Source organism: Chiloscyllium plagiosum, unplaced genomic scaffold (assembly GCF_037043375.1).
Source record: "Chiloscyllium plagiosum isolate Xiang-an unplaced genomic scaffold, Cpla_swu_hap1 HiC_scaffold_17, whole genome shotgun sequence".
NCBI lineage: Eukaryota > Metazoa > Chordata > Chondrichthyes > Orectolobiformes > Hemiscylliidae > Chiloscyllium > Chiloscyllium plagiosum.
In genome coordinates, this window is record NW_028270155.1 from 62,844,736 (window position 1) to 62,866,439 (window position 21,704).

Here is a 21,704-nt window from a genome sequence, read left to right on the forward strand (position 1 = left end):
TTTTTTGACAGGTGTGTCCAGGGAGGATTTCTAACTCAATATGTAGATCGGCCGAATGGAGGGAAGGCCGTATTGGACTTGGTGCTTGGCAATGAACCAGGCCAGGTGTCAGATCTCTTGGTGGGAGAGCATTTCAGTGATAGTCATCAACAACTCCCTGACCTTTACAATAGTCATGGAGAGGGATAGGAGCAGATGGTATGGGAAAGTATTCAATTGGGGTAGGGGGTCTTACAGTGCTATTAGACAGGTACTGAGACACCTAAACTGGGAACAGATGTTCTCAGGAAAATGCATGACAGAAATGTGGAGGTTATTTAAGGAGCACTTGCTGCAAGTGCTGGATAGGTTGTCCCACTGAGGCAAGGAAGGGATGGTCGGGTGAAGGAACCTTGGGTAAGGAGGGATGTGGAACATCTAGTCAAGAGGAAGAAGGAAGCTTACTTAAGGTGAGCTAGAAGGAAGTATCAAAAACGGTTAAGCGGGTAGGATTACAGAAAACCTTCAGGCATTCTTCACTTATGTGAGGAACAAGGGAGTGGCCAGAGTGAGGGTAGGGCTGAAAATGTGTTGCTGGAACAGCGCAGCAGGTCAAGCAGCATCCAGGGAACAGAAGAATCGACGTTTCGGGCATAAGCCCTTCGTCAGGCACATGAGGGTTTGTTTACAGAGTCACTGAGGAAGGGCATGTGCCCGAAACGTCGAATCTCCTTTTCCCTAGATGCTGTCTGACCTGCTGTGCTGTTCCAGCAATAAAGTTTCAGGTTTGATAAGGTTCTCCATAGTAGAATTGTTCAGCAAGTAAGGAGGAATGGGATACAGGGAAATTTGGCTGTCTGGATATAGAATTGGCTGGCCAACAAAAGACAGAGGGTGATAGTAGATGGAAAGTATTCAGCCTGGAGCTCGGTGACCAGTGGTGTTCCACAGGGATCTGTTCTGGGACCACTGCTCTTTGTGGCTTTTATAAATGAGTTGGATGATGAAGTGGAAGGCTGGGTTAGAACATAGAACAATACAGCGCAGTAGAGGCCCTTCAGCGCTCGCTATTACGCCGACCTGTGACACCGATGTGAACCCCACCATAGAGTCATAGAGATGTACAGCATGGAAACACACCCTTCAGTGCAATCCTCAACCCAATCTCATCCCACCTGCCAGCACCTGGCTCAAATCCCTCCAAACCCTTCCTATTCATGGACCCAACCAGATGCCTTTTAAACGTTGTATTTGTACCAGCCTCCACCACTTCCTCTGGCAGCACATTCCATACCCGTACCATCCTCTGTGTGAAAAAGTTGCCCCCTAGGTCTCTTTTATATTTTCCCCTCTCACCCTAAACCTATGCCCTCTAGTTCTGGACTCCCCCACCCCAGAGAAAGGACTTTGTCTATTTATCCTATCCAGCTATACAAAAACTTAGCTTGACCACAGTGTGGCACAAAGAGATTCAACAGTGGCTCTCAGGAGAGAACTGGTAACTAGGTGCAGAGAAAATAAAACTTGTAAGGTACAGGAAAAGGGTGGAAGAGTGGCACTAATCACAGTGCTGTTGTACAGTCAGCGTGGACACGATGGCTTGGATGGTCTCCTTCTGTGCTGAAGTCTTCAAGGGGAGTATTCTCCAAATTGGGATGTGGTTTCGTGAGGAATGGGCAATAACCATGGCTGAAAACCACAACTGAAAATGGAAAGGGAAATGTGTGCACTTCATTTCTGACTGGTCGTTGCATCCCTCTCTCTCACCGACTGCAAAAAGGTGAAAGGATTGACTATTCCATTCTCATCCATATATTCATCCAATGACCATTTAAATGCCCTTAAAGTTGGCAAATCTACTACGGTTTTAGGCATGTCATTCCACGTCCTTAATACTCTCTGAATAATGAAGCTACATCTGACATCCATCCTATAACTATCACCCCTCAGTTTAAAGCTAGTAAGTTTGCCAATGACACCAAGGTCAGTGCAGTGGTGGATAGTGTGGAGGCCTGTTGTAGATTCCAACGAGACATTGACAGGATGCAGAACTGGGCTGATAACTGGCAGATGGAGTTCAACCTGGAAAAGTCTGAAGGGAGTCATTTTGTAAGACTGCATTTGAATTCAGAATACAAGTTTAAAGGCAGGATTCTTGGCAGTGTGGAGGAACAGAGGGATTTTGGGGTCCATGTCCATGGATCCCTCTAAGTTTGCACCCAGGTTGACAGGGCAGATAAGAATGCAATTGGTGTGTTGGCTTTCATTCATAGGGGCATTGGGTTTAAGAGCCAGAAGGTTATGCTGCAGCTCTACAGAGCCCTGGTTAGACCACACTGCTTTCAATTCCGGTCACCTCATTATAGGAAGAATGTGGAAGCTTTAGAGAAGGTGCAGAGGAGATTTACCAGGATGCTGCCTGGACTGGACTGGACTTATGATGAAAGGTTGCAGGAGCTGAGGCTTTTCTTAATGCAGCAAAGAAGGGTGAGAGGTGACTTCATAATGGTGTTCAAGATAATGAGAGACATAGATAGTGTGAATAGTCAGAGACTTTTTCCCAGGGCAGAAATGGAGATCACTAGGGCCATAATATGAGTGTGATTGGAGGAAGTTCTCGGGGAGATGTCAGAGGTCAGTTCTTTACACAGAGAGTTGTGGGTGCATGGACTGCACTGCAGCGGTGGTGGTAGAGTCAGAGACATTAGGGACATTTAAGTGACTCTTGAATAGGCACAGGGATGATAGTAAAATGAAGGGGATGGAGGTTAGTTGATCTTAGAGCAGGATAAAAGGTCGGCACAACATTGAGGGCCAAAGGGCCTGTACTGTGCTGTCCTGTTCTATGTTCTATCACCCCACAGAACATCACAACCATTGCACTGTAAAGACACAGTGGGGCTGGATTTTCAAAGAGCTAATTATTGGGACTCAATGTGAGTGAGATATGACAATCACAGTCGTGGTGTTTGTCTCAGGATCCCAGGGTCTCTGTGACAGTTTGCAATTTGCATGGGGCCAGTGGGGGAAGGGAAAGAAATGCCACTCGGCAATAATTAATGGTCCCTTTGTGCCACCACGAGCTGGCTCAGGTACCTGGCCATTGCAGAACTGACATTTAAATGTTATCTTGGTGTATCTCAACAGTCTGTTAGCACAGAGCTGTCAGGTTCACTGTACAATGATTTAAATATTAACGGTCTTGTTTAATAACATGTTCCTTCCCAACCCACTTGCTACGGTGAAAGCATTAAATTTCCATTTCCCTTTCACAGCACTGTCTAGACCCATTGACTCTGCCAGCCATCTCAGGTATTCTCTATTCCCTTCAGTCTATTCTCTTCAAAGCAGCAGCAATCCCCAACATGGCTGCCACCTGTCTTTGGCATGGACACCAACCTGACAGCTCCCATCTCCTGGAAACACTTGGTACCTCAGGAACTCACCTCCTGACCAATTAAATCATTTGAATTCAAATATAACAACACCAAAGCAATTCTGTTGGGGCTTGGGGTTTGGTTGTGGAGTTCATCTGGATTAGGGTTCTCGAGGCTGGTTTGTAAATCGGCCCAAAATATCCCAGAAGCAGAATGTAAGCAAAGCAAAACATTCTTCACATTCACCCGAAATAAAGTTAAAAATCACACAACACCAGGTTATAGTCCGACAGGTTTAATTGGAAGCACACGAGCTTTCGCAGCGACGCTCATTCATCAGGTGATAATCACCTGTCGGACTATAACCTGGTGTTGTGTGATTTTTAACTTTGTACACCCCAGTCCAAAACCGGCATCTCCAAATCATGACCCGAAATAAAGACAGAGGACAATAAGTGGGGAGCACCGAAACTTTACATTCTGCCTTCTCGCCATGTGCTTTATTATTAGCTTTGTAAAATACCTCAGCAAGGTTTGACAGACAGGGATAGCATTGTGTTTCACTGGTTTGCATCATGAATGACATACACCATCCACGTTTCCCATTGTCCTTATCTCATTGTGGAAAGCCATGGGGCCTGTCAGCTGCCCATTTCAGAATCACAGCAGTTTGCTCCTTGGGTTTCAGCAATGCTGTTTGAGCTGGACAGACATACATCCTGAAAGCAGAACACCGAGACAGTGAATAGGAAGGAGTGTGCACTCCTGGTTCAAGACTGAGAACGAGCTCTCACCATTTTTCGAAACAGTTTGGTGCAGTGTAACACTAAGATCGAGGAATGATTTATTTCCTCCTCTTTCTTCACCCACACTCCAAGCTGAGCAGTCATTAAGGTGAGATTGGAATCCATTGACAGCGATAAACAATTTAACAAAGGAAGACTGGCTTCAGAGACAAACCTGTCACTGGAAGAAGATATTCTGGAGGTTTGTTCCAAGCAGTCATGATGTAGTATGACATAGAAATTACCAGCTCTAGTTACAAGGTTATGTTAGTGTCTCTTCATTAGCAGAAACTTTGGAAATTCTTCAGCTATTTGAAAAGTATTCCAGCCACAGAATGTAATGGCACTCGAGAGGTAAAATCTTCGAGGAGAAAGTGAGGACTGCAGATGCTGGAGATCAGAGCTGAAAATGTGTTGCTGGAAAAGCGCAGCAGGTCAGGCAGCATCCAAGGAACAGGAGAATCGACGTTTCGGGCATAAATGTTATCTTGGTATATCTCAACAGTCTGTTAGCACAGAGCTGTCAGGTTCACTGTGCAGCGATTTAAATATTAACGGTCTTGTTTAATAACATGGTCCTTCCCAACCCACTTTTTCAGGAAGGGCTTATGCCCGAAACGTCGATTCTCCTGTTCCTTGGATGCTGCCTGACCTGCTGCGCTTTTCCAGCAACACATTTTCAGCCCGAGAGGAAAAGCCAGGATCATTCTGTTCAAATTGCTTAGAACCGGGAACGTCCTGTAGGTTTTCCTGAAGGCCACATCATCCTGCTGTTGAAGAAAGAGAATATAAATATTCAAAAGGAGCAAACCACTGACAGGATATTTCAGAGCCAATTGTCTTCATTCGCTTGACCTTGACATGACCTTGAAATACTGACACACCTTTACTCATAATGACTTTAAGATACAGGTTTCTGACAATAAAAACAACAATTGGGAGGGAACAAGTTGGGTTAATCTGTGAGAGACAGGAATTTAGATTGTTTGTCCAGAGTTGAGTTTAATCTGAAATCCTGATTGTGAGGGAACAGGCCTACACCTTCAGGCTACATCCTGGACATTGTGGCAGGTTTGAGGCTGTGTCAGAGGTGAGCTGGGAATTCCAGCAAGTGCAGCACTCTTCACATTAACAGACCCTGCCTTGTCTCAAGGCAGCAATGGGGTTGGTAATGGGCCTCACAGATACCCAAGTACAAGAGTATAACCCACTTTGGTCTAGCTCCCCAGCTGTGTTTCAGTAGAGGCCCAGGGGATCTTTTCCATCCACCTGAAAGGGCAGCGAGGCCTTTGATTTAATGCTTCATCTGAAAGACAGCCCCCCTGCCACTGCAGCACTTCATTTACACTTCACTGAGGTACCAGCCTCGATCAGGTGCTCAAGTCTCCAGAATGAAACTTGAAACTACAACCACTGATTTTCCACAATTTCAAACTAAAAACACTTTAACAAAGGCAACATTTCACTTGACACATCATCATAAATTCAAAATAGTCAGTACTATTGGCCACGGGTGAACTGATTGAAGTCCCTCCCAGGAGGGGGGTAAAGTCAAGCATCAGCTCCTACGAAAAGCTAAGACTCGGAAGACAAGTCCATGAGAGGAGCTTTCATGAATAAATGAACAATTTGATAAATAAACCTAAAGATTAATGTTTTAGATTCTTTCAGTGTGCAGGTGCGGACATCCTGTATGGATTTTCCCCTCATACACGCTGTGAATCCATATTCTAATTACTTCTACCCAGCCTGCAGTTTTCCATCTGCCCACATCAAAGAATACAAAGAATTTCAGGCTGGGATTGCAAGTTTTGCAACATGGACCATCACATTGGAATGGTCACTGTGACGTTCAGGAGTTGTTGGCAATTCAAGACAGCAACATTTGATTCAACATTGTCCCTTCTCCTCGTCAAAGGGTTATTAATAGCTGATTATTGCTTTGGGTTTGGGAATATACTGTTCATTGTGTGAAGGAAATCAAATAATCAAAGCATACACTAAAATCATAGTAAAACATGGAAACTAGTCACTTGATCCAATCAGTTTGTATTAGCGTATGTGCATGTAGCCTGTAATTGATTGAAAGAAATAACAATTCAGAATGAACAATGTGTAAATGTAAAACAGAATGGGTTTGCAGCAGAAATACACTTCAAAAGGAGAATGACAGCCTTGAGAGCAGATTTTCTTACCTGATTGTCTCATAGCAGTGAACTGTAATCACTATGAAAATGATAAAAGTGCCAACAATAATCAATGCAACAGAACGTGTCGATGAAGTAACATCTGAGGCAACGTCACTGTGATAATCCTTTGAGAAAGAAAATTCTAAATGTTATTACATCAAAGCACCATCAGGGATCTAGCCACAGGTCCACCATATTTAAGGGCTGATGACAAAAATCCTGAAAGCCGTTAGAAATGTTCTAAAGGCACTTCCACCAATTCATACCTTAACTCAAGGCTGACAGAGGAGAGGTTGAAGGAATAACACGCAAAAGGAAAATGAAAGGAAACAAGAAATATGGACAAGACTAAAGAAGTCCAGTCTCCAGTACAACATGCCTCACTGGTGCAGAGGGAAATTTCCAATACTGGCTGGACCAGCCTTCAACTGCACAGTGGTTGCAGGTGCCCTTGTAATCCACGCTGCCTTTAGCTCCCAGAAGACAGTGTCCCATGGCTGTGAGCAGGTGGAGATGTATGTGGATTGTGCCATCTTGCAGAGTCTGTCAAACCAGCTTTGTTGCCAGTGGGTGACCCTGTTTTCTTTTCACATCAGAATTGAGGCAGTTCAGCCTCAACCAACTATTCTGAATGTTCCTTAAAACTCCAGCTCCCACCCAGCTCCCATTCAATGTGCAGAAGAAACCGAGGTCTAAAGGATCAGAGAAATATCTGTCAATCAAAATGGAGCAGCTGGACAAAACAGCAGAGTATTAGAGACCAGGATTGTTGAAGTCCTTTTTAATTAATTGTCTCTGTTCTATTCTGTTAAATCTACATCAAATGCCGCCTAAATTAAGGACATTTCATACACTGGAGAAAGAGACAGTCAAACCAAAATGGACATGCAGCAATTCAAAACGAACCCTCAGAAACCACGATTTCTGCAAAGGTGACAAACAACTCCAACAATTGGGTCTGCTGTGTAATGGATGACACATTTCCAATCTCATCTGCATCAATGATCATGACATGTTGGACTGTCGGAAAAATGATAGCTCACAGTGGCCTGTTATGTGTGAGAGAAATGTGCACTGGGCATCGAGACTTTGCTTTGGGATTCTCTCTTGCCTGATGCATTTGCAGACATCAACATTTGTGGTGTGTTTTATTTTTGGCGCTGGGTTGGCAAGGGGTTCTGGGAGAAAACAGCCTGCCCTTGGATCATTTGAGCTTGAAATGCCTCGACCTTGACTATTGCCAACTTGCCTCTTTCCTCGGCTCATCAATGACAATGTCTGATCCCACAAGGATGGAGAGAGTCAGGTGAGTGAGGTGGGTCACAGGAGTAATTGCAGTGATTTCAATGGCAGTGTAGCAGAGTAACAGCAAAGGGAGCTGAAGGACACAGCATGAAACAAATAACAAAGTGGCATCACAGAGCAAGGCAGATCAGCGATTCGCAGGGAAATGTTTCAGCTCAGTTACTGATAACTTCATTGTGATCAAGAAATCAGGTCGAAACAAATGAAGTTGAAATGGAAAGCCTGGAGGGAAGGGAATGGGAGCAGTGGGAATATAAAAGAATAGTGTGATATCAGCACAAGGGGAGGAGCAGATCCCAAGTAGCTGGGACTATTTTTCAAATAAGGCACAACCCTCTGTCTTTCTGGTAAGTTCATACGCTGTGCAATGAAAAAGGACATAGTGGGGCACCTCAGTTGTGTTGAGTACACACCCTGTAGCACGTGGCAATCCAGGAAGCTTCTCATGTTGGACAAGGTACTTTCTAATGAACCTGTTCAGAATTGTGATGTCACTCCTCTGGAGCAGGGAGGACTTGAACTCAAGCCTCCTGCCTCAGGGGTAGGGACACTACCCACTGTACCACAGGAGCTCTCTTGTGCAGGACAATCACGTACACAGGAATTATCACCGTCTGGAGCAGCTTGAGCTTCAGATCGTGAGCAGGAGCTGACATGCTGCAGCTTAATAATCCCCGAGCAGAGAGGGAATGAATGACTGCCTAAAGAGAACCAGGTAGGAGTCCCAATGCATCTTTCTCTTTGATTGGAGGTGGGTTTGTGAACTGGTGATGGCAATGCCAAACTGTGAGCACCTTGGTGACTCTGTTTAGGGAAACACTGATAAAATTCCGAATGATGACAGTGGAAGTGCAACCACTACTTAAGGGAATAAACATCCATTACTGTAGCCACAGACACCAGGATGATATGTTGCCTCCCTGTTATCTGGGTCAGCGAGGGACCACTCTAAGGGGAAAGAATGATATGGGAGACTGGGCAGAAAAGCAAGAACCCACAGGATCCAAGAGCACGGGACAAATTGAATCTGAGCTGTTCAATGATAGGAAGCAAAGGGCAATGGGCAACACTGCTTTTGTGATTGGGAGGCTGTTTCAGTGGGGTTGTGGAAGGCTCTGTCCCTTACTTTACTTGGCAGGTATCAATGATGTTGGGACAGGATTCAGTTTGCAGATGTTATAAAAATGGATAGTGAGGAAGAAATCTTCAGGCATCAGAGAGATAACCACTGAGCTGGGAGAAAACGCGATGGAGAGAAATGTAAGTAGGGAATTGGAAGGGGGCAAATGGGTGAGGGAAGAAACGATAAATGGTGGAATACTGAGCGGTGTGAAGGAATAGAGAGACTGTGGAGCACATGTTCCCTGAGGTTACAAATTAGGTCGATCAGCTGCAAAGAAGGCCAATGGGATTGTTGATTAACCAAGGGGTAAAATATAGCAGCAGAGAGCTTCAGCTCAATCTAGGTCAGCCACTGGTGGAGTCCTGCACACAACACCATTTACAGGGTTACTGGAAGGATTTGATCACAGAGGAAATGTACACAGAGATTGACAAACATATCACCAGGAATAAAGAACACAAGGACAGATTGGAGAGACCAGGCTTTTTTAAAACAGGGAAGGTTGAGGAGAAATTTAATTGAGATGGACAATGCAATAGGCGCTTGAGGCAGAGTAAGCCTGTTTCCCTTGGCAGAGAGATCATTACCCATGGGGTAGAAATTTAGATTAATTTGTGTATGAATAGAGGGTAGTTGAGGAGAAGATAGGGATCTGGAACTCGCAACCGAAAAGTGTAATGGAGTCAAACCCTAATTATGTTCAAAAATGAAAATTGGATATGCATGTAAATTGTTGTAATTTACACAGCTGCTACTGGAAAGTGGGATTGATTTTGGATAGATCCCTCTCAGTATGCACAGACGTGATGGACAGAATGGTCCCCATCTGTGCTTTCAATGATCTATGTCTCTCTGCTTCCCTTTCATTCCACAATGAAATTGTATTCAAACCACAATGAGAGGACAGATTGATCACAGCATGCTGGAGACTTATTGTTCCTACTGCAATCCATCCAGAATAAAACACAGTATTTGATTGGATCATTCGTACCAGTAACACAGCGAAAGAGGTCAAGTGGGTGCACTTGCAGGTGATGTTGTGAAGCTGACTTTCTGTCGTACAGCCAGACTCACTCCAGATGCCATGACTTGTGCTCCCTACAATGAAAAGTTAGAAAATCAGAGGTGAGCCATTACTCCTCAATTCTAGAGCTAACAAAGTTTGTTTCATCAAATGTTAACTCACCTTTTCTGAAATCCCAAAAGACACATTTTCCACTTGAGTTAGTCTAAAATGGAATTGATTTACATCATAAAGGGCTCTCATTCACTTAAATAATTTATTTGTTCAGTTGCACAGCGATGAATGAATGAGTGTTTGTGTTTTCCCTTACCGGCAAGGTTGTGTTCTGGAAGACAATGGTCACTGGGTCGGTGAGGTTTTCAATGGTGACATTGACCACTTCGATTCCACTTACTAGATTGTTTAACACAGTGCTGTTATTGTCACTCTGGAGACAAAGGACAGCAAGAGTAATGTATACTTAAGGACTGTGGAAAATTTTTCCAGATGGGACTGTGTATTTTAAACAGGATTAAATTTGAATAAATTCGTATGTACAAACCTTTTTGCAGAGACTTGGCCTTATTGGTATTTCAGTAAGTGAGGCAAAATAAGAAGCATTTGTGAACGGTATGAGTGTGCAGCCAGCATGAAACTGCCCACCCAAACAAGACAGAGGCAGCTTAGTTTTGCAGAAACATGTTTGGATTCATTGGTTGGAATGTCTTCACCAACATATGGGCAGCACGGTGGCACAGTGGTTAGCACTTCTGCCTCACAGCGCCTGAGACCCAGGTTCAATTCCCACCTCAGGCGACTGACTGTGTGGAGTTTGCACATTCTCCCTGTGTCTGCGTGGGTTTCCTCCGGGTGCTCCGGTTTCCTCCCACAGTCCAAAAACGTGCAGACCAGGTGAATTGGCCATGCTAAATTGCCCGCAGTGTTAGGTGCAGTGGTAAATATAGGGGAATGGGTCTGGGTGGGTGTGCTTCAGCGGGTCGGTATGGACTTGTTGGGCCGAAGGGCCTGTTTCCACACTGTAAGTCATCTAAAAACATTCCAAAAGGCTGATTAAAACTGAATCCTCTTTTGTTCTTTACAACTTTGAACACATTGTTTATGATCCGACATTTGAAGTCAGAATCTCTTCCTGTAATGAGAGGCTGTTCATCCGGGGCGCTGAATATTGGAAATAGAAAAGTTCATGTGGTGTGGATGGAAGTAATCTCCTGATCTCTGTACTGGAAAGGAACACTTTGTCTGTGACTGCCGATGTTCCAGTTTACCTGACATCAAGTTAAAACTGGAAATGGTTTTGCAATCCATGGATTTTCCGAAGTTTGTAGCACCTTCACTTCCATTTCAGTATTTACTCCAGGTCTCCCAATGTCAGCTATTTTCCCAGCTCGTGAAAGCTGTTCCAACCCACACTGCCCAATTCTTTTACAATTACAGAGTACTTCCCGGGATATGAGAGATTGGGAGAATTGGGGAGTATGAACTGGCCAGAGTAGAAAATTACTGAATGAAAATGGAGCATATAAGGACAACTAATGTTTGAAAAGTCAAAGTGATGCAAAAGATGAAATAAACAAAAACTGAAAGTATTGTTCCTGTTGGTTCCTTTGTTTTTTTTTATTTGCTGGAGACTGGTATTCTGGAAGAAACACCAAGCTAATGATGGATCAATATACTGAGTACTTTGTGTCCATTTTCACACAAGAGGAAGCAGACAAAACACCAGTAATAAACAGTAAACCTATTAACTAGGAGCAGGAGTAGGTAACTCAGCCCCTCAAGCCTATTTTGCCGTTCAACTGATCATTGCTGATTTAATCTCTGCCTCAACTCCACTACCCTGCCCTCTCCCCATAACCCTCTAACCCAGTATTAATTAAACATCTGTTTCTCTCCTCCTCAAATGTATTCAGTTTCCCATGTCCACTGCATTCTGGAATAGAGAATCCCATAGATTCATGACCTTTTGAGAGAACAATGGATGGATGAAGGGATTGGGGTTCTCGTCAAGAATACAAAAGCATTACACGTGAGATGTAGACAACTGGGATCAAATGATTCTTATGAAGAGTATAAAGAGGGTAGGAGCATTCTGAAGAGGGAGATCAGGAAGTCAGGGAGGGGATATGAGAGTCTTGGTAGATAAGGTTCAGGATTCTCTAAAAACATGAACAGTAAAAGAGGAGCTCGAGAGAGAATCGGGTCCCTTACAGATCAATGAGGTTCTCTCTGTGTTAGGAGATGGGAGAGATACAAAATAAATACTACGTGTCAATTTTTTACTGTGGAAAAAAAAGATGGTGGCTAGGAAACTCTGGGTAAATAAATATTGATATGTTGAAAACAGTTCACATTGCAGAAGAGGAAGTGTTGAATGTCTGAGAATACATACCGTTAAATAAATCTCCAGGACCTGATCAAGTGTATCCCAGAATGCTGTGGGAAGTGACGGAAGAAATTGTGGAGCCCATTCAGAAATATTTGACTCATCTGTCACCACAGGTGAGTTGCCAGAGGACTAATGTTGTGCCTTTATTTAAGAAAATTGTTTGGAGAATTGTGTTCAAGAGTCAGGGGGTCATGATACAGCGATGTAAGACATTGATTAGGCCACACGTAGGATTTTGTGTTCATTTCTGGTCGTCAGTCCAAAGGAAGGATTGGAGGCTTCAGAAAGAAGAGTTTACAAGGATGCTGCCTGGATGAGAGGGTATAAGCTATAAGGAGAGGTGAGTAAAACTCGGAGCGCAGAAGCTGAGGGGAGACTTAGTCGAAATGTACAAAATTAATGAGATGCATAGCTAGGGTTGACATCACTGTCCTTCTGAGCAGTTTATGCTCTCAAACCCAGTGTTCTCCTGCTATAACTTCAATACAGCCCAGAACTAAAAAATACTTAACGAGTTTTGTAAATTGAAGGGTCAAATGCGATGTTCGTACAGGAACACAAGCCCCCCATACCAGAGGCAAAATACAGTTAAGTCACAGTCTAAATGATTGATGTAATTTGGGAGCTTTTCCTTTGAGTGACAGAGTGAGTGCTGAAGCTGTGTTCTCTCCTGTTTTCAAGTGTGGGTCTTGTGTCTGAAGCAGTGCCACAAGTATGTCAGTGAGCTTACACTGGTGGTCGAGGTCAGTGAATGTATCTTCAAAAGGACATTTCCCCCGAACCACACCACTCTCACCACACTCTGCTCAATGCACCACAGCCATATCACCCAGCAGTCCCTGGGGACTGGGACTCAGACCAAACATCCAGATACTGCACCTTGTGCTCATGCAGAACCCAGTGAGGCCAGACCCTCACCCAGTTCCTGCTGCTTCCACAAAACTCCAGCTACTCGGTATAGCAGCCCCATCACATGACACGGTACAATACAATCACTGGGACATTTCTCTCTCTCTTGTTGGAAAATGTTGACCATGAGAGTATGAAGCAGCGTGTATGAGCATAAACCTGCTGTCCTTTCTTGCATCCCACTCCGAGGCACAGCACTACATTTCACGGTGTTAACTTCATAAATGTAGCGATTACTTGATATAATATTGTCCTATTGCTATTTTCCAAATGAATTAACTTGCATTATACTTCAATGTTGATTCTGACTACGTTACCTGGAAAAGGTTTGTATTTCCATAGATAACAAAAATGACTCTCGAGATCAGAACATTTGGCTGTTCCTTAACCTGGTCCAGAAGAGTTGGAGGCAATTCAATTTCAACCTTTCGGGCTAAGCTTGAGATATTTTGCTGCTGAATCTGTTTGAATGAAACAAGGTAAATCAATTGTTTATCATGAGCCCAGCTGGGGATAATACTGAACCAGTTAGATTCCAGAGGGAAACCTGACTTGATTGACTGTAAAGTTTATTTTTCCAGTTTGGGTGCCATGGTGGTCAGTCACTGAACATATTCATAAGAGGTTTCTCATATTCTTTTAACTAAGAGCAGAAGTTTAGCATACAAACTGGAATAACCAACAGCATGATATCAGTGAGACGTTTTGGAAGTATTCGATCATAAACAGCAAAAAGACCCATGAACACATTTCCACGACAGTGTCTCTCACACACACTTAACCCCCTGTGAACTGTCGCTCCGGTCAATTTCTTACTCAACTGACAAGCTCACCAGGGTGACATTTACACATTCACCTGTGATCTTTTCTCCCCATTACTGCCTTTTCTGAGATACCCAGACACTGACAGACTAAGAAATGCTAAGGGTTTTTTTCTGCTCTGTCTACCTGTACTGCTGAAACAGCTTATGACATCTTGTTCGCTCTGATGGTCTGGGGACTGTCAAAATTAAACTGCTCTTTTACTGGTATGTATTCTTTTCTTTCAAACCTCTCCCTACCCTCTCTCCAACTGTCTCTCAGTCTGTCATGAATCTTAAATTGGTTAACACTCCAAGTGGCTCACCTTTCCAACTTGAAAGTATTTCACCATTACCTCATTATCACTGGGTCAAAATCCTGGAGCTCCCTCCCAATACCATTGAGGGTCTACCTACAACACATGGACTGCAGCAGTTCAAGAAGGCATCTCACCACCACCTTTTCATGGGCAACTCGGGATGGGCAATAAATGCTGACCCGGTCAGTGACACCCACATCCAATGGGGGGAAAAAGAAACAAAGAAACATTGTCCAACAGTCTTTCCATCAGGTGACATGCTTGGGTGTTCAGCTTAAGCACATCATTTCATGGAAAGGTAGTTTTGATCCAATGCTTCACAGAAAATTTTTCACAGAACTGAAAATCCATTTACCTTGAGAGTCCAAGATCCCTGATAATAGATTATTGGGAGCCTTTATCACAATCTGAAATATCAGGAACAATATGCTGAAGGAAAATAGTTGGAAAGGCAGCCTGTCAGAGGGAGATCAACAGTTTATACAGCAACACTGATCGGTTCAGTGAGTGGACACAAAGTTGGTAAATGGAGCATAATGTGAGAAAATGCAGAGCTGTTCATTTTGGAAGGGAAACCAAAACGGTATCATTTAAATGGAGAAACCCTGCAGAAAGCTGCAACACAAGGGGACTTGGGGAAACTTGTGCACAAAACACAACAAGCCCACTCACAGGTGCAGCAGGTAATCAGGAAGTCTAATACAATGTTGGCCCTGATTTCAATGGAGTTGAAATATAAGAGGAGGGAAGTCTCACTGCAACTGAACAAGGTGCTAGTGAGACCACATCTGTAGTATTTTGGTCCCTTATTTAAGGAAAGATTACATTCCAATGTAATCTGAGGCAGTTCAGAGAAGGGTCACTAGAAAACACTTTAGGGGCTTGACAGTGTAAATGCTGAGAGAGTATTTCACCTCATGGGAGAGTCTAGGACCAGCAAGCATAGTCTCAGAATAAAGGGGAGCCAATTTAAGACAGAGATGAGGAGAAATGTCTTCTCTCAGAGGGTTAAGAATCTTTGGAACTCCTTGCCACAGAGAGCTGGGGGACAGAATCCTTGTGTATATTGAAGGCGGAGATAGTTAGATTCTTGGATCAATGGGGGCGTCAGGGGTTATGTGTAAAGTGGCCATGGGGAATGTCGGCTCAGCTGGTATTCTATTGGATGGCAGAGGAGCCTCGAGGGGCCAAACAGCCTCCTCCTGCTCCCATTTCTTATGGCCTTATGGAATTCTGGGAGGTAACTGGCCTCTTCCTTGAGAAACAGCTTCCCTTCCCCTGTAAATACAGTCACTTCCTCTCTGGGTTATTCACTGATAGGAGCGACCATATTAAAGTAAGCTGTTAGTTGTCTGCCAGTGTCCTGCTGAGAGTTGTAACAATAACTGCAGCAATCCATTAGGTTCGGATGGAGATCTACCTGGAATACAGTACAAAGCAAACAAATCTGGATGCTGGAAATCAAAAGTAATAAGAGGAAATGCTGGAAATACACAACAGGTCAGGCAGCATCTGTGGAGAGAGAAGTGGAGTTACATTTTAGGTTGGAAACCTTTTGTCAGAATTCTAAACAAAGTCAGAGATACAACAGGTTTTAAGCAACACGGGCAGGAGAATGGGAAGATCTGTGATGGGGCCAGGCAAAAGGACTCTCCCTGTCTTTTCACACAGCAGCTGTTGGTGAGGATTCTGCCATTTCCCATCTGTACTCCTGGTCGAGACTCATCTTTTGTTTCTTTGTTTGTTCCATTCTCATCTTAGAACGTTGAAGAATACAGCGCAGTACAGGCCCTTCGGCCCTCGATGTTGCACCGATCCAAGCCCACCTAACCTATACTAGCCCACTATTCTCCATATGCCTATCGAATGCCGCTTAAATGCCCATAAATAGGGAGAGTCCACCACTGCTACTGGCAGGGCATTCCATGAATTCACGATTCGCTGAGTAAAGAACCTACCCCTAACATCTGTCCTATACCTACCCCCCCTCATATTTAAAGCTATGCCCCCTCATAATAGCTGACTCCATACATGGAAAAAGATTCTCATGGTCAACCCTATCTAAACCCCTAATCATCTTGTACACCCCTATCAAGTCACCCCTAAACCTTCTTTTCTCCAATGAAAACAACCCCAAGTGCCTCAGCCTTTCCTCATACGATCTTCCTACCATACCAGGCAACATCCTGGTAAACCTCCTTGCACCCATTCCAGTGCCTCCACATCCTTCCTATACTATGGCGACCAAAACTGCACACGATACTCCAGGTGCGGCCGCACTAGAGTCTTATACAACTGCAACATGATCTCAGGACTCCGGAACTCAATTCCTCCACCAATAAAAGCCAGTACGCCATATGCCTTCTTCACCGCACTATTTACCTGGGTGGCAACTTTCAAAGATCTGTGTACATGGACACCAAGATCCCTCTGCTCATCCACACTACCAAGTATCCGACCATTAGCCCAGTACCCCATCTTTTTGTTACTCTTACCAAAGTGAATCACCTCACACTGAGCTACATTGAACTCCATTTGCCACCTTTCTGCCCAGTTCTGCAGCTTATCTATATCCCGCTGTAACCTGCCACATCCTTCCTCACTGTCAACAACTCCTCCAACTTTCGTATCATCTGCAAACTTGCTCACCCAACCTTCTAGCCCCTCCTCCAGGTCATTTATAAAAATGACAAACAGCGGCACGGTGGCACAGTGGTTAGCACTGCTGCCTCACAGCGCCAGAGACCCGGGTTCAATTCCCGACTCAGGCGACTGACTGTGTGGAGTTTGCACGTTCTCCCCGTGTCTGCGTGGGTTTCCTCCGGGTGCTCTGGTTTCCTCCCACTGTCCAAAGATGTGCAGGTCAGGTGAATTGGCCATGCTAAATTGCCCGTAGTGTTAGGTAAGGGGTAAATGTAGGGGAATGGGTGGGTTGCGCTTTGGCGGGGCGGTGTGGACTTGTTTAGCTGAAGGGCCTGTTTCCACACTGTAAGAAATCTAATCTAATCTAAAAGTAATGGTCCCAAAACAGATCCTTGCTGAACACCGCTAGGAACTGCATTCCAAGATGAACCTTTACCACCAACTACTACCCTCTGTCTTCTTCCAGCCAGCCAATTCCTAATCCAAACCTCCAACTCACCCTCAATGCCATACCTCCGTATTTTTTGAAGTAGCCTACCATGGGGAACCTTATCAAACGCCTTACTAAAATCCATACAGACCACATCTACCGCTTTCCCATCATCCACCTCCTTAGTCACCTTCTCAAAGAATTCAATAAGGTTTGTGAGGCACGACCTGCCCTTCACAAAACCATGCTGACTATCCTTGATCACATTATTCCTATCCAGATGTTCATAAAACCTATCCTGTACAATTCTCTCTAAGACTTTGTCCACAACAGAAGTGAGACTCACCGGCCTATAGTTACTAGGGTTATCCCTACTCCCCTTCTTGAACAAGGGAACCACATTTGCTATCCTCCAGTCTTCTGGCACTACTCCTGTAGACAATGAGGACATAAAAATCAAGGCCAATGGCTCTGCAATCTCCTCCCTTGCTTCCCAGAGAATCCTAGGATAAATGCCATCAGGCCCAGGGGACTTATCTATTTTCACCCTTTCCAGAATTTCCAACACCTCTTCCCTACATACCTCAAAGCCATTCATTCTACTTAATTGTGACTCAGTATTCACATCGGCAACAATGTCCTGTTCCTGAGTGAATACTGACGAAAAGTATTCATTCAGTGTCTCCCCAATCTCTTCAGCCTCCACACGCAACTTCCCACTACTATCCTTGACTGGACCTATTCTTCTTTTGCCTTGTACCATTGTCTCTCTTATTATTCAGTCACTGCTGCCTTTCACCTTGTCACCAAAAAAGGTAATTTCAGTGTGAGGTACAAATTGGTACTTGGGACTCTGCAGTGGTCACCCTCATCAATACCGTCATGGACAGATGATTTTGTGTCTTCGAGGATTGCCAGGCTGTTTCAGAGGGCAGCTAACAATGAAGATAGAAGCAAGAGGAGGCCATTCTGCCCTTTGAGTCTGCTCTGCCCTTCATCACCATCATGGCTGATTGTCCAACTCAATAGCCTAATCCTGCTTTCTCCCCATTACCTTTGACCCCATTCACCCCAAGTACTATATCTCATCACCTCTTGAATACATTCAACATTTTGTCATCAACCACTTCCTGTGGTAGTGAATTCCACAGGCTCACCACTGTCTGGCTGAAGAAATGTCTCCTCATCTCCATCCTTAATGGTCTACCCTGAATCGTCAGACTGTGATCCCTGTTCTGGACACACCCACCATCAGGAACATCCTCCTGTATCTACCCTGTCTCGTCCTGTTAGAATTTTATGTTTCTATGAGATTCCCCACTCACTCATCTGAACTCCAGCAAAAACCATCCTAAACTCATCAATCTCTCCTCATGTGTCAGTCCCGCCATCCCTGCAATCAGCCTGGTAAACCTTCACTGCACTCCCTCGAGGGCAAGTGTATCCTCCCTCAGAAAAGGAGACCAAAACTGCAACAATATTCTCGGTATGGCCTCACCACGGCCCTGTACAAGAGTCACATGTAGTGCAGACCAGGTAAACACAGCAGATTTTATTCCCGAAAGGGGATTCGGGGATTTCAATATCTAACTCTAATAGACTTACCCTGTGTTCCAGGGTTCTGAACCTTTCCCACCCAGGGCACCTGTACAAGGCTGAAAAGTTGTTGTGGCCATTCAGTGAGAATGGGAGATGTCAGGGCCAGTGGAGCTGGGGAAGACCGATAGAGCAGGGGGAGGGCAAAGACTTTTAAAAGAAGGGGGAAACGTTGAAGAATGGAGGCATGTGGGACTGTAAGAACAAGAGGTATGGGTCAGAGAGGTTTGAGGAAATCTCATGGGTTTCAAACAGTGTGTAAGGTTGGCCAAGGTCAGTGCTGCAGGAGCCACGCCTCATTAAGGCCACACCCACAGATTGAGGAAATGGAAGAATGTAAAGCTGCATCATTCTGTCAGAGCATTTGCGAACCCACTTTGGAAAGCTTTGCTGTATTCCCTTCTCCCACATGGACGTACAGTACTTCACCTCCCCTTCAATCCATCCTCGCAGTTCACCACAATTCCTCCCCCTGGTAGTGAGTTCCACATTCTCTAGGAGTAAACAGGACTCCAAGAGTGATCTAACCAAGATTTGAGATAAGTTTTACATAATTTCCTTCCTTTTCAGTCTATTCATCTCGATGTGAACTCAGCACGATGATTCTTTTATTCTGAACTTAAAAACCTGCATTTTTATAGAATCCCTACATTGTGGGAGCAGGCCATTTGGCCCATCAAGTTCCCACCGACCGTCCAATGAGCATCTCACCCAGACCCAACACCGACATTTCCCATGGCTAACCCACCTGGCCTGTACACCCCAGGACACTATCACGGTCAATCCTCACAACCTGCATATCTTTGGACTGTGGGAGGAAACCTGAGCACCTGAGGGAAACCCACATAGACACGGGGAGAATCTGCAAACCCTACACTGACAGCCACCCAAAGGTGGGATCGAATCCAAGCCCATGGCGCTGTGAGGTAGCAGTACTATCCATCAAACCACCATGCCACCCTAATTATCTGTGTACTGCTGCTGAGATCCTTTTGTTACTGGACTCAAATTAAATTCTTGTTTTTCAAGTAAGAGATGATGTCTTTATCTTTCAAACCAAAATGTGTATCACATGTTTATACGTATTGATATTTGTTTGTAAACTTTATGCCCATTCTGCAATTATTAGATTTCTGATCATTTGTGGTAATCTCCATTTTTATTGGTTTCATCCATAAATTTACAATTTTTTTCAAATCCAAACTCTAAGTGAATAATAAAAATCTATGAACAATTGTGATGTATCTCCTGATGCCAAATTCAAGAGCACCTTTGGAGAGGCTCAGGATCAGATTAAGTATGACCCTGAGGTAGTTCACAAACATTGAATGGAATTAAATAAGTCTAGAATACAGTATCAATGTGAATTCACAGGAAGGGTTAAATTCAGTTTAAAATAACTACACTGAGAGATTCTCAAGCCCTCTCCCAACATTTTCTCTAAAAATGGTGTTAGTTTCCAACACATGATAGTCATTGCTTACAATGCCCAGCTAAACACAACACTCACCAAATCTGATGGAGGAAAGTGAAGTCCTTGGAACTTTTCAGCTTCTATTCTTTGAATGTGAGCAAAGTAATTTGGCGTTGAGAAGGATTGATTTCCTCCTTCAATTTCTATCTCTGCGAGTATTCTCTCCAGTGTTGTACTACAACAGAAACGCAATTTAATAAAAGCAGAAAGTGCTGTAAATATTCAGTCTGGCAACATCTGTGCAGTGAGCAACATGTACGTGGCTCCACAATAAAAAGTAAAGGGTCACCCCCACAAGCTCATAACCAGAGGGACCTTGTTGATGACACATGTAGGATTTTCCAGGGGAAATGCTGTAAAGTACTTTAATAAATCCAGGACAACATACTGTGGATTATTAAGTAAATGATGAGATGAAACAAGATATATTTCTCATACTGTGAGCTCTAGGGGTGCTCAGCGTCTGGCAGCCAGCATTCCCAGGGACTGGACATGTGTATCAGGCACTAACCATTTTAATCACGGGTTAGTGCGATCAATCAGGGAGCATTAAACAGACAAAATGGGAGCGTAAAAAAGGTGAACATGTAAAGAAATTCTTCCATCTCCACGTGATATTGCAAATGCCCCCATTCCACCAGCAATGTTAACAGACCTGCTAACCACCGCCAACATGGAACCTGACCTCGATGGGTGGAAATTATCCTGAACCAGAGTCTGAACCAGGAACATAGGGAAAGGAGAGAAATACCCAACACGTGACAAAAGGTAAGCACCTGACCCCCACACAACATTCACATGAACGTTTGCTCGTAGATGTTTAATTTAATCACAGGACTTAATTTGGAATTGTACATTAATTGGAGGTGAAAATTAGATGGTTTCTATAATAGAAGCTGATTAGCAACAAGTTGAAAATCACAGAACTCCTGCAGTGCCACATGGCCCATTGAGTCTGCACCAACCAGACAGTCAGCCAAGGCTGGAATTGAACTGAGATAACTGGTGCTGGGAGGCAGCAGTGCTAACCACTGTGTGACCAATCAATCCCACAGATTTTGTTCGCAGATGAACATCACATTTTATGAGCACTGATACCTACCTGTCAGGAATGACACCATCACATTGCGCTAGGAATTTGTTCACTGAATCAGAGTTGTTCATGTTTTTCTCCCTGGAAAGCAGTTGCTGCATCGTGTCACGGCACATTTGGTTGGGATCCAAATTCTGGGGAGTGGGAATGTTACCTGCACGATGACAGAATATGAAGGAGACAAAATATAAGCAAGTAAAATGGTTTGACCTTTATCAGGAGTAATACAGGAAATAACAAGAAACTCCCCAAAACTCGCAACTACAATTGG

General features: G+C 44.1%; 1 protein-coding gene across 1 annotated transcript; it reads right to left on the reverse strand.

The window, feature by feature from the left end:
- Positions 1-7,564: 7,564 nt before the first annotated feature.
- Positions 7,565-21,560, reverse strand: LOC148147377 (adhesion G protein-coupled receptor G1-like). Its single transcript, XM_087995600.1, has 7 exons — positions 21,443-21,560; positions 20,377-20,515; positions 13,395-13,538; positions 10,093-10,209; positions 9,945-9,987; positions 9,750-9,856; positions 7,565-7,708 (listed from the first exon to the last, which is right to left on the reverse strand). The coding sequence occupies exons 1-7, from the start codon at positions 21,547-21,549 to the stop codon at positions 7,565-7,567; spliced, it is 801 nt and encodes a 266-aa protein (XP_087851726.1). The 5' UTR covers positions 21,550-21,560.
- Between the last annotated feature and the right edge of the window lie 144 nt (positions 21,561-21,704).

Coding starts and splice junctions, on each gene's coding strand:
- LOC148147377 (XM_087995600.1), bottom strand. CDS start 21,549: ATGTGCCGTGACACGATGCAGCAACTGCTTTCCAGGGAGAAAAACATG. Junction 10,210..13,394: donor GAAATACAAACCTTTTCCAG/GTAACGTAGTCA, acceptor CTTTGTCTCCAG/AGTGACAATAACAGCACTGT. Junction 7,709..9,749: donor CCTCTTTCGCTGTGTTACTG/GTACGAATGATC, acceptor TGTGTCCTTCAG/CTCCCTTTGCTGTTACTCTG.